A 12,957-nucleotide genomic window follows, 5' to 3' on the forward strand; every position below is an offset into this window, starting at 1 on the left:
TGTCGACCGGGTTGCAGCTATGTGTAGACCCACCATGTCTGAGACCACGTTATTGTCATGTCGACAGGGTTGCAGCTATGTGTAGACCCACCATGTCCGAGACCATGTTATTGTCATGTCGACAGGGTTGCAGCGCTGACAGGTTTATCCCATAACAAGTGGACTATTTTTGTCGATTGTTTTTGTGTACCATCTATTCGAGGCCAGTAGTGTGTATACAATGGTGAGATCTGTCATCAACAGTTGTTCCTCCACCAGGTTGGTTACTTACACACATCCATGTAATATCTGGAATATTGCTGATGGCGCTGACTAACGACATTCTCGCGCTCACTCCCAAACGGCCAGACCGCCTTCTCTGAATGAAAGCTTCATCTAATATTGATCAGTGTTCAGATGGTAGGCTAGTCATATGAAAACAAGGTATAAATGAGCCAACTGAAATCTGTTTCGTGATCATATGTAGATGAATGGGACTCATCTCAATGTTTAGCTGTACACACAGGTCAAGTTGAATAGTCTGCTAATGGGGTCCAGGGACTTAGGAGTAAGAGTGCTAGCTGCCTTATGCTGTTGTATTTGGTGGATGAAGGGAATTTAGTTATTTGTTTACAATGACATTCTGTACAACACAACAGAAACATTAACTGTCATTCATGATTGTTCACACACACACATACGCCATTCACACAAGTTAAATTTGGTCTTCAGCAACCTGTGGTTGTTAGGGTGACCAAATGGATCGGATGGTCAGATTTGGTTGATGCATGGGGGCACGGGTGGCCAAGTCAGCTAAGGCGCCGCGATTCGCTGTGCAGAGTTGCGTCCGTAAGACACGCCAGAAACCTATGATTGTGGGTTCAAATCCCGGTTCTCCCCGATTATGTTTCTAGGTTTGTCAGCACCATACCCATGCTCGTGGGTTTCACCGAAGTGGTAAACGTCTGAGACCTGCATCACTTCGGGCCTTCCTCCCACATTAAGCTGACACGCTGCGATATAACTGGAATACTGTTAAAAGCGGCGTTAAACCCAACTCACTCACTGGTTAATGCATGTGGTCATATACAATTACGTATTGAAATGATGCTCATGATATCAAGCACTGGAATGTCTGGTCTAGACTTGATTATTTGCAGACTGCCGTCATATAGCTGGAGTATTTCTGAATGCGGCGTTAAACCAACAAAACACATGTGAAAATGTTTTCAATTCTTGGTTGCCATTCTAGGGGTGAATAGCCCGTGCTTGTAACTAGAATGATCATTGGATGGTTACAGTGTTTGAACACTGATATGTCATTGTATAAAGATGTGGACTGGGTATCATTCCATCCACCTCTGGCTTGTCTAGGCCTGTGTTATAGCTGGAATATAGCTGACTGGCTACATTCTTCCACTGAGACCAAGCCACAAATTTTATTGATAAATAATCTGGCCACTTTGTAATAGTCAACTATTTTGTTTTATGAATGGTGGATTCTTGTTTTAATGGAACATAATAATGACAGAAACCAATAAATGAAGGGTAGAAACACATAAGGACAACACTGAGACCCTGAATGAAAAAATCCACTTTCCAGCCAAAACTTGCATGATTTCTTTCAGTGTCATTTGTCATTTATGTGATGATACTGATTGAATTTGCAAATCTTCTTTTTGGTTGTGCTTCTGGTTATATGAATAAACTGTGCACCCATAACATACCTGTGGCTCCTGTTGTTTGGCCTGTGTCATGGCTGCCACACTTTATTGATCAGCTGTTTCTTCACCTGCTCAGTATTTGTGTGACGAGGACCTGCCATTATCCTTGCATTGCTACCTGATGTTATAATTATTCATGTGTCCCTTTATTTTGGTGTATTGTCCTTGTGTAAATGTCTAATGTGCATGTAGAGTGAAGTCCTGTGTCCTGTTGTTATTTAGGAAATCCCTCTGTTCGTCACTCTTTGGAATTTTTGTTGTTTTGACATTACTGCTGCGTATTGCTGCAAAATTGCCGATGCAGCATTAAACAATCCCTTGCTCACTTTAGACCATCTGGACCCGTTTCACTGAACAGTTTGGATTAACATGTTTGCTGTATGAAAAACGTTATGTATGTTTGTTCCGTCAAATTAATCACAATTTTGGTAGACTTGCATGCAGTTCATGGCCCTTATGTGATTTATTCCCTCCGTTCCTTGCTTTCAGCACTGACTTGAGATGTATTGCCCTTGTCATTAAGTGCCATTTGAATAAGTCTTGTATGGAAGAAATTTGAACTCATTTATTTTCTACAGATCGCGGAGGTCAAGGTCACGTGAGAGGAGGAAGTCACGATCTAGATCTAGGTCAAAGCAGCAGAGCAGGTCACGGCGATCTCGCTCCAGGTAAGTCACTGTTTAGTGACCTTAACCTTGATGTTGATTTTTTAGTACATGTAGTCTTGCAATGCAATCTCCAATCAGAATTGCCAGAATTGGCTTGTAGTAGCTGGCTTCAGAACTTTCAATCCCAGAGTTGCTCTGGTTATTATCCTATTAGGGTATACCAGAAAACCAGCATTTGTCCAGAGTATTAGAAGGACACATACACGCACACGTGTTAAACGTCAAACCCATTTCACTTCACCTATTATGGTCCGTCAACACGGGGCTCGTTGGTTTTATATAAATGGTAACCATTTTCCCACATTGAGCGACCATGCAATGATATACATGAAATACTGCTAAAATCAGTCAAACATGACTCTTTCACCATGCTTTCCAGATGCGTTAATACTAGAAGCTGTTCAAGTGAATGGATTTCTCATTGAGAATAAACTATGGTAACAGTATTAGGTTACAATTGCCCCATTACCCCAGTAACTATGGTAACACTGCTTAATCCCGAGACGATGGAATAAATGTTTTATAAAACCAATGATCTGTTTCGTTTGTTATTTGGTAGATAATATTTGTATCATTTCTATAGAACCTTTTCATTTTGTTCACAGAAAGAAATCGCGAACACCTCCGAAAGCTTTCAGCAGCAGAAGATCGAGATCAAGGTGAGGCAAAAACACAGCCTTTCCTTTCATATTTCATGTTTTATGGCCATATTTCATCAGTTTTGTACAAAACTAATACACGTCTTAGGAAAATGATCATATAGGTATTAACAACCATGCAGTAGAATTCTGTCACGTTGAATCGTGCCTACAGTTGTTTCAATTACAAGAACTGAAGAAGACCTCCACAACTTTTGCTGATCGTAATGTGATACTATCTGACAGATATTCAAAACTTATCATTGCACCAAATTTTTACAATAGGAGTCGGCGTAAGAGTCGTTCTCGTAGTCGGCACAGGTCCAAGTCCAAGTCCAAGTCCCGCGAGAAGAAAAAATCAGTGTCCCGTTCCCCATCCCCTCCTAAGCTGGAGCGAGAGTGCTCCATACCCGCAAACAAAGGTGATGGTGGGGACTCGCCGCCAAGACAGTCGAGAAGGTCAGTTATCTCCCTTTATTTTGGCTCTTGCATGTCTGTCATAGTCTGTAGCAGTGTCCTCGGTTCAACTTTATATTTGTTTTTTTTCTGTTTAATACCATGGAGGAATGTGTTCTACAACAACAATTAAATCCCAGTCCACCGAAGGGAAATCTTTGAAGTGTTTAACTATTCTAGAATTAGGTTCAGCCTGAAACGACATTGATATTTAGCCACATCTTTTGGCGCATGCAGTTTTGCTTTTTACAGTGTGATGTTTTGTATCCATGTGTATTCATATCATTTAAAGTTTTAGCTAGGTGAATTGGGTTAATTTTAATTTTGTATCTGATGATCGTACCTCAAACGTCATATTATTTTTTTTTCTTTTGAATATTTTTCATAATCAAACAGAACATTGACCGTTTGCAATTAGCACCATTTCCGAAAACATTTTATAAAAACGGTTTTGTTTAGTTGAAGCATCTTCCCTTGTAATTAGAAGTATCAGTTTGGTTTCATATGAAGATGTTTTAGCAAGTAAACAATGGTAAATGAGGACAGATTCTCAGTTAGGATAAGAATAAATCATGCATATATTAAGGTGTGTTACACTTTTGGTGTGCTTTGTATGTTCAGAGGAGTTTTCTGTATTTCTTAGTCCCAGCTCGAAGCCAATCAAAGTTGAACCCACCAGCAAGAGGTAAAGTCGAGATTGTATTGTGGTGACTTTAGAAATGAGCATCCCTAAATATCCCCAGCATTCTGCTGCTCAGTTACTTTTTCCACTTCTTCCCGAGACAAGGCTGGTAACTGACTATAAAAGTCAAGTTTCCACCCTTGCTCAACTAGGCTGGAATTCCAGAGTTTGTTTGGTTGGTGTCTATGCATAGTCCAATCAAAATTGCACAACCAACATGGATTTCAATGTGCAGATTTCAGTCGACTGTCATCTTCCTGAGGCAAGAGAGTAAACTAACTAAAAGTCCAGTTTCCACCCTTGGCGAACTAGGCTGGTATTATGGAGTTACATTTGGCTGGACTAACAAGTCTAACATAGTGCAACCAAAATTGCGCTATGAAATCGAAATCCGGTTCGTAAACTGTTGTGCAGATTTCAGTCGATTGCAGGATTTGCAAAGCATGTGCACCACCAACTTGTTGTCAACAGATATTTTCCAAACCTTTTCATGTTTTTAATAAAAGTGATTTAATGCACTTTGCGATGTAAGAGCGTTTTATCACAACATAGATCTTGATGATCGTCTTGACTGGGCACCACCGTTTTGTTTCAAACAAATGCAAGTGGTGGAATCTGATTGGTCCATAGAAGAATCTTAGAATGGACATAACTTGTAATAACCACTGGTGGTTTACAATCGTGCCCAGGAATTCCAGCCAAGTTCGACAAGGGTGGAAAATGGACTTTTATAGTCAGTTAACTCCCTTGCCTAGGGAAGATGGTTGACTGTAGGATTTCCAAAGCATATGTACTGCCAACTGGGCGTCGACAGATATTTTGCAAATCTCTTCATGTTTTTAATCAAATTGCTCAAGTGATTTGATGCACTTCGCGGGATAAGACCGTTTTATGACAACATAGATCTTAAGTATGGATCAGATCGTCTTGACTGGGCGCTGCCATTTTGTTTGATGCAAGTGATATGATGGGTGGAATCTGATTAATCAATAGGAAGGACATAGAAGGGACATAATGGGTAAGAGCACTATGATCCATCCTGGAAATTTCAGCCTAGTTCGGCAAGGGTGGAAACTGGACTTTTATAGTCAGTTAACTCCCTAGCCTCGGTGCTTGTCGTAAAAGTCGACTATGCTTGTCGTAAAAGGCGACTAACGGGATCGGGTTGTCAGGCTCGCTGACTTGGTTGATACATGTCATCGATCCTAATTGCGTAGATCGATGCTCATGATATCAATCACTGGATTGTCTGGTCCAGGCTCGATTATTTACAGACCGCCGTCATATAGCTGGAATATTGCTGAGTGCGGCATTAAATAACAAACCAACCAACCAACCCTAGCCTCGGGAAGATGCTTTTTCCACTTCCAATCATCTTGATTATCATGAAGTGAAGGAATCATGGTGACACCAAGTTAGCTGGTATAATGAATTTCTTGCCAATAGTGTTCCTATGTGAATAATGGAAAGCTTTACTACACCAAATCCTTAGAGTGATCTAATGACAGCAGATATTATGCAAGCCAACTAGCATAGGCTCTTGTCTATGATGATTTAAGCAGGAAGAAGGTTAAGAAATGTTTGCATGTGATGCGTATTTGCAATTGAGGATACTCAACCTTGATTACAACTCGACACCAATGAAGCAAATGAGGACTCTCTATTTCCTTGTCTTACACACGAGGATTTAAATTTCAATAGACGTTACTCCTGCATATGCTTGATTTATGTATTTGAAAAGTCATTTTTGAGCTGTAATGTTGTTCACAGCAGTTTTAAATTAATGATCCTTAAGCATTTGAACTTACAAATTTGGCTTGTTGATCTGGGTAATAAGCATGACCTGGCTGATTGTGTGTCATCGCACCCCAGTGATTGTTGGCCACTAGTTTGTCTGCTGATGCCTCAAGTATGTGTAGGCTACTATGACATGGCTGGAATATTGCTGACTGTAGAGTAAAACCACATTCACTGACATCTGGCTGATGTTGACGAGTGGCTGGGTGCAGGACAACTCATTGTTACAGACTGTACCTCCCCTGTACTCACTCACTCACTCACTCTGGGATATACATAGCAGAGTGGCCATTTTGCTTCATGCATTTTACGTTGAATATTATGAACCAATTCTCATTGTCATCAGGATTCATCAGATGTCTGTAGGTATCCATATTTTCTGTTTTTATTTAGTGTGACTGCCAGTGAATCTAAATCCTCCAAACCGAGGTAACTATTTCTGAATTTATGCATTCGTCTTTTTTCAGCCACTAATCAATAACAGCATTGTGTAGTTGCTGTATTGATTCAGATAGTTTATTAGAAATTATCTTCTGTTAGTGTGGTTCATTTTCATGTGAATTGCTTGGAAATTGTCAATTTGTGGAGTTTGTACCCAGAAATAGTTCATCATATTGGCACTTTATCACAGATTTATCTAGTAGGGCTGGGACGGGTACTCGGGTCGGGTGGGTCCTGGGTAGGACCCGGGTACCCACAGGACTATCCGGACCTGTGGTTAGTCAGGTGATAATGGTTAAATGACAATAACAGTAAAATTCCATGGTTACACAAGTACAAGTCCCACATGTTTGCACTTCATTCTGACTATGGGCACATTCATTCTGACTATGGGCACATTCATTCTGACTATGGGCACATTCATTCTGACTATGGGCACATTCATTCTGACTATGGGCACATTCATTCTGACTATGGGCACATTCATTCTGACTATGGGCACATTCATTCTGACTATGGGCACATTCATTCTGACTTTGGGCACATTCATTCTGACTATGGGCACATTCATTCTGACTGGGGGCACATTCATTCTGACTATGGGCACATTCATTCTGACTTTGATAGGGTTGAGTAAAGACAAAGCTTCAGTCAGCTTCAGTGGTTTACACAATCAGATTGTTTTATATATCGGAACACTTTTTGCAGGGGCTCTGGTAAAACAATTCCCAATTTAACATTTTGTGCCCAACTTATGACCTACAGCAGGTACCCTGGTTGGGGCGGGTAATAGGGGGGCGGTACCCGGGTAGTAAATTTGGACTTGTCCCAGCCCTATTATCTAGGATTCCAAACTAAGTGCCCTTGGCAGGCAGAACTGTGTATATTATCTGTAGCAAGGACCATCTGACTATCAGTTGTACATTGTTTTTGGGGAAAGTTCACTAAACTTCCCTTAGTCTGCTTTTGTTTCTCAGATGCTACGACAAGCTGGCTACCACATGTGACAGGGATATGAGACTGTAAAATGAAAGCTTAAAGCCAATTGGGCCTTATATTTGAACTAGCCAATCAAAACTTGCTTCACATTTCAACAGTCATTATTTCGGAATGTATCTCTAAATCAATCGTTACTGAATTCAAACTGGAGACTTGAGGTTACCATTAAAGGTTAACATTCTCCAATCACAAAAATGTGTTTTCTTCCGATTTTGACAAAGATTGATTAACCTTACTGTTGAATTAACATCAATAGCCGAAGGTACAATCGAAAACATATTTAGTGTTTTGATATTATGTTGCGCTAAAGGGCACAGTAATATTTTGTATATGAAAGTCCCCATGAGCACATTCTGAAATAATGTAGGTGTTTCCCCAGGTTCGAATAGCTCGGGGGAACATGTTAGTTGCAGAGTGAGGAAAATCACCAGGGCCCACTTGCACAAAGCGATCTTAGCGCTAAGGTGATCTTAACCCCCATACTTTCACATAGGCTTATGATAGTCTTAGCGCTAAGATCGCTTTGTGCAAGTGGGCCCAGGTGTTACAAGGATATATTATATACTTAAGTGTGAAAGTGTTTTCCGAAGTTGAGAAAAGTGATAATTTCATTGTAGTGAACATAACAATTGATATTTCACAGTTGTAAACATAACACTTTAACGGAACTATTGTCATACAAGAATGACCTCCCCTCAAATTGTCTCCCTTTATTGTAAATGTCTGGTTCGTACACAAACTGTTGACTTCCTCTTTGCGTTAGTTCCACATTAACAAGTGTTAATATTGCTTCATGCTGTTTGTTATTCTCTTCTAAATGTTTTGTTATAAACTGTAAATTTCTCACTTAACTTGTCGATCAAGACTTTCGCAAAGCGCCATTTTTGTTACCTAACCAGCGTGTATTCTTTCACTTCTAAAACAGGGGTGGTGAACCATCCCCCTGTTAAGTAGAGAGAAGTAACATTTCAAGGTTTTAAATTTAAAATGAAATAATTTAATTTTTCTACACAAAAAGTATATAATAAATAGGATATTCCATGTGTCATGTGTAATATCATGTTTCCCTCATCTCGTGATTCGGGGGGGGAAGAGATATTTTCGCTCATGGCTATGCCATTTGTGAAAATATCTTCTTTCCTCCCGTCACTTGCCACATGACATGTATGTCACATTGGTTGATATCACACTGTAGCAGCTTCACAAAACTCCACACTGTAATCTAATATAATTTGATGAAATGTTTTGTGTAGTTGAACTGTATGAACAGTGTACATATTAGTGCCTGAAGTAGCTAGGCCCTGGTAAATATCAGATTCTTGTTACACCGAAATGTACTTCCACAACATGCTGTCTACAAGTTTGCCATTTTCCAAAATTAATCATACTGCTTTAGTATACTAACAAGAAAATTACTTAATCAGGAACATAAACTACCCCAAAGAAGTAATGGAACCATTGTTTTTATTACAATATTATAGTTACTGTTATGCCATGACAGATTACCAACATAAGTTATATGACAGAAAAGTGTGGTCTGTAACTTCTTTTGAGTTGTATTGATCTTGAAATATAGAGTAGTTGGTGCTTAGAATGTTTGTTTATGATAAACCATCTACATGCACTGTCCCAAAGTGTTTATTTATAAACAATGAGAGATGTCCCCCCCCCCCCCCCCAAAAGGTTATACCTGGTACCTAAGTTCCCTGTGTACCACCCAATGGCAAAGTGGGGATTCCGGGCAGAATATCTCTCCACTAATCCATGCTCTGCATAATAACGGTCTGAGATGAAATAATTACTATGTGTCTCCTAGCTGTGTTATAGAGAGAATAGATCCCCAGCAACCTATTCTGGTCTGAAGAAGCAACCAAATCAGGGCTCGATTTAAGGAACTTGATTTAACTTGCACCAGGTGCATGTTGACATGGAAAGCTAGTTGCACCTGGTGCATGTTGACATGGAAAGCTAGTTGCACCAGGTGCATGTTGACATGGAAAGCTAGTTGCACCTGGTGCATGTTGACATGGAAAGCTAGTTGCACCTGGTGCATGTTGACATGGAAAGCTAGTTGCACCAGACAAACCAGGCTGCAATATGGTCCTATAAAATTGTCAAAGTTGAAACAGATGCATCAACTAGTCTAAATGAATAATATGCACTTGGTGCATGTCCACATATATATTAGGTTGCTTTTTTCAGTGATAGGTTGCACTGGTGCATGTTTGATATAGGTAAATCGAGCCCTGCAAATGGATTGGGTGGTCAGGCCTGGTTGATTGTGTGTCATTGTACCCTGACCGTGGATCGTTGCTCACAATATCAATCGCAAGATTGTCTGATCATTCTTGTTTATAGGCCCCTGTCAAATAGCTGAAATAGTGCTGCCTGCAGCATCAATGTACTTATTCACTAATACACACTAAACACCCTTCAGCACATGCTAATCATTCTAAAACTCTGCACATCTTTCTATCTTGACAGCTGCATGTCACTTTCCTTCCTGAAAATGTTCTGTTTTAACATCTCATGAGACCATGATTCATTAATTAGAATCAGTATTCATCACTCGACATGATTTCCAGATTATCATGTTTGGAATGAAATCATTTCACTAATCAAGCCTATGATAATGACCTATATGCAACTCTGTTCTTAATGTTAAGTATTGAGGTCCTCATCTAACCCTGTACTGGTCTACATTGTGTGGTAGTTGCTGTCATTACATTGTTGCCTTTACTTACATGTACTTGGGGTGTAACAATATCATAACCTGAAATATAGCTAACACAATTACCAATTCCAGATATTGATGAAGTCTTATATTGGGATAAGATCATACTTTTTATATTTGTATTGTGAAATGTCCAGTTGTGTCACCAGACTTGTACATCATGTCTACAGCCCCCAGTATTAGTACAGCCCACTGTTAATTAACACTGGTCTCCTGTTGAAGCAAATGTGTCAGTTACCTTGACACCATTGTTGGTGTTTCAGATCATCTAGTGAGCGACGAAGCAAGAGTCGCAGCCTAACCCCTAAGAAAAGGTCGACCTCCAAGCGGAGGTCAAGTCGCAGCCCAAAGAAAAGCTCCAGACGTTCAAGGAGCCCAAGACGAAAATCAAGGTCACCAAGGTATGTGATTTTGTCTTACCAGAAGACGTTGAAAGATGGTACTTGTTGAGACCCTGCCTAGTGCAAGGCATTAAGGGCTAAAACGAGGACTGGTCAGCTCGGAGACAGTGTCTGAGTGGGGTATTAATGTTAAACTGTGGCATGGTATCACAGTGGGCAGGCACTATAAAACTGGCAAACGTCTCAGGCAGACACACATGTACAGACATAAACACTGGCATGTACATTTCTATACGAGTACAATAGTCTTGAACGCGACCTTAAACACCGTTTCACCCCTTTATTTTGAGTGTTATTTCTATTACTAGTAAATTCAAGCTAATTTATAACTAGTAAGTTTACTTCATGTGTGTTTCAGTCGTAAGTCCAAGAAAAGTCGCCGAAGCAGATCCACGTCTCGACGTCGCTCGCGGTCTCGAAGTGGGTCAAGGCACAGGTAAGCAGGAACCTTACAAGCATTTGTTCATCATGACTAGTGAGTCCTGCATGTGGAGCTCATTCTTCCTGCTCAAGGCCATTGTATTGCTGTTTTGTTCATCAAAAGTGGTATAAGATCTACTCATGTGATTGTACTTTTTTTTACTTGATTTGGGTGTGTTTTTTTCAGGACAAAGAAGGAAAAGAAGAGAGACCGTGATAAGAGCCGGGACAGAAGTAGAGATCGAGAACGTAATCGTGAAAAAGAACGAGAGAAGGAACGCAAAAGTAAGAAAAGTCGAGATAAGGAGAAGGAGCGAGAGAAAAAGGACAAGGACAAGGATAAGGATACAAAAGTAAAACGGGACTACGACGAGGAAGAGAAGGGCTTCAACAGTGGAAGTGAAGAGAAGAAAGAGCCAAAAGCTGCTGAACCTGAAGATGCAAACAAGGACAAACCGCCAGTACTTTCAGCAGGCGAGGAGTCTCCGCCTCCCCCTCCTCCACCCAATCCTCCTCCTTCATCCAAGGATCTGGACTCCAACCAGCAGCAGGTCGACATGGAGATGAGTGACTAAAACAACCACTCATATCCTACATCGCACATTGTTGTCAGTGCACAGGTGGCGCTCTCGAGACCTGTCCCATCATGACCGTGATGGACTGTTGATTGTTCCAGGACACCTTGACGGAGTAGGGTGGTGGTTACATCCAGTGCATTACAAGGCTGAGGTATGAAGTGATACTCCAGCCAATGTGTTCTGTTGCTCGAGATACTGTTGAATGCCATGCTGATGTCAGTTTTTGACAGAAGATGTGACTTCACGATTGAACATTTCAGGCTTGTTTCCATGCAGTTTTGGATATAAAATACAGAATATTAAAATTTAAAACATGACTGACGAAGTAGAAATGAGAAAACATGATTGATTTAAGACCTTATTTAGGATATTTACAATGGTGTAATTCTGACATTCTGGTTTATGGCATGTGAATGTGCACACCTTGTTTGTTCCGTTCTGTAGTTGACATGACATGATCATTCTGTAAATCTTGTATGTTTTAGTTGCATGACGTACTTACCTAACATCTCCAGTTCAGTACTCATCAGTCACCTGTCAAATTTCAGTTGAGTATATGGGTATAAAGTTCTGCAACCTCAGCAATTGTGGCACTCAGATAAGGTCTTTGGAAAGCTTTGCCTATGAGCAACTCGTCAATCTGAGAGATACTCCTATATAGAATGTGAATCCCATTGCACCCATTGTCGTTTTATGGATGTTCCTTGATGCCTGGGCAGTGCTTGCTTAACCATTTAGATCTGTGAAACTGTAGCAAAGAACATCATACATTTTGTCACTATTTGGTTGCAATGTATTGTATCAAATATTTGAAAGTAAAGGTAAATTATCATTATTCTAAACATGCCTCTATCCCTAAGAATCTTAAGAAATAATTTGTGGAGTAAATTAACTTTCTTTAGCTTGTATTTATTATGTGTCCAGAATAGTACAGAATAAACATTCATTGCTAGACTTTCGATCATCATTATATACCATATATGCATTTGTCTTAGTTGTCTTAATACACAGTGACATTTTACCCCAAATAAACACATCTGATCAGATGCGAATGTTTGTTTTCAATGGAGAGTTGCATGCGCCAGAGTGACAAGGGTCATAAATTTGTATGTGGATGTACAGTTCTAGGCCAAAGTTGGAGTTGTGTATTCAGCTATCAACTGGTCTGTACTTCAGGTGTACAGTTTGCAGATTGGAAGTTAGGACCAGATTCACCAAGTGAACAGTGTTAAAACACTCTTTACACTGTGGGATGGGTTTTCTGGTTGCTGATGGTTGATTTTAAGATGGATAGTTGCTCATGATTTCAATACACGGTTGCCAGGTTTGATTGCCATGGTTTACAAGGCCGGTGTGTTATTGCTGGAGTACTACTGGTTGGAGTCGTCAGGCTCCCTGACTTGGTTGATTGCCTGTCATTACATGAAGGTTTGTCAGCTC

General features: G+C 40.3%; 1 protein-coding gene across 5 annotated transcripts in view; it reads left to right on the forward strand.

Annotated features, from left to right (window-relative positions):
• Positions 1–12,563, forward strand: part of LOC139478164 (probable splicing factor, arginine/serine-rich 7) — a 28,865-nt gene extending 16,302 nt beyond the window's left edge. For 4 of the 5 annotated variants that reach the window (XM_071260502.1, XM_071260505.1, XM_071260504.1 and 1 more), the window contains 8 exons: positions 2,282–2,371; positions 2,977–3,030; positions 3,295–3,468; positions 4,109–4,150; positions 6,338–6,373; positions 10,382–10,519; positions 10,878–10,955; positions 11,127–12,563. In XM_071260502.1, coding sequence (XP_071116603.1) covers positions 2,282–2,371; positions 2,977–3,030; positions 3,295–3,468; positions 4,109–4,150; positions 6,338–6,373; positions 10,382–10,519; positions 10,878–10,955; positions 11,127–11,514 — 1,000 coding nt within the window. In that variant the 3' untranslated portion in view covers positions 11,515–12,563. The remainder of the gene's footprint in view (positions 1–2,281; positions 2,372–2,976; positions 3,031–3,294; positions 3,469–4,108; positions 4,151–6,337; positions 6,374–10,381; positions 10,520–10,877; positions 10,956–11,126) is intronic. The other variant, XM_071260507.1, reaches the window with a different exon arrangement.
• The last annotated feature ends 394 nt before the right edge of the window (positions 12,564–12,957 follow it).

Source organism: Haliotis cracherodii, unplaced genomic scaffold (assembly GCF_022045235.1).
Source record: "Haliotis cracherodii isolate W230 unplaced genomic scaffold, xgHalCrac1.p SCAF_4, whole genome shotgun sequence".
Lineage (NCBI taxonomy): Eukaryota > Metazoa > Mollusca > Gastropoda > Lepetellida > Haliotidae > Haliotis > Haliotis cracherodii.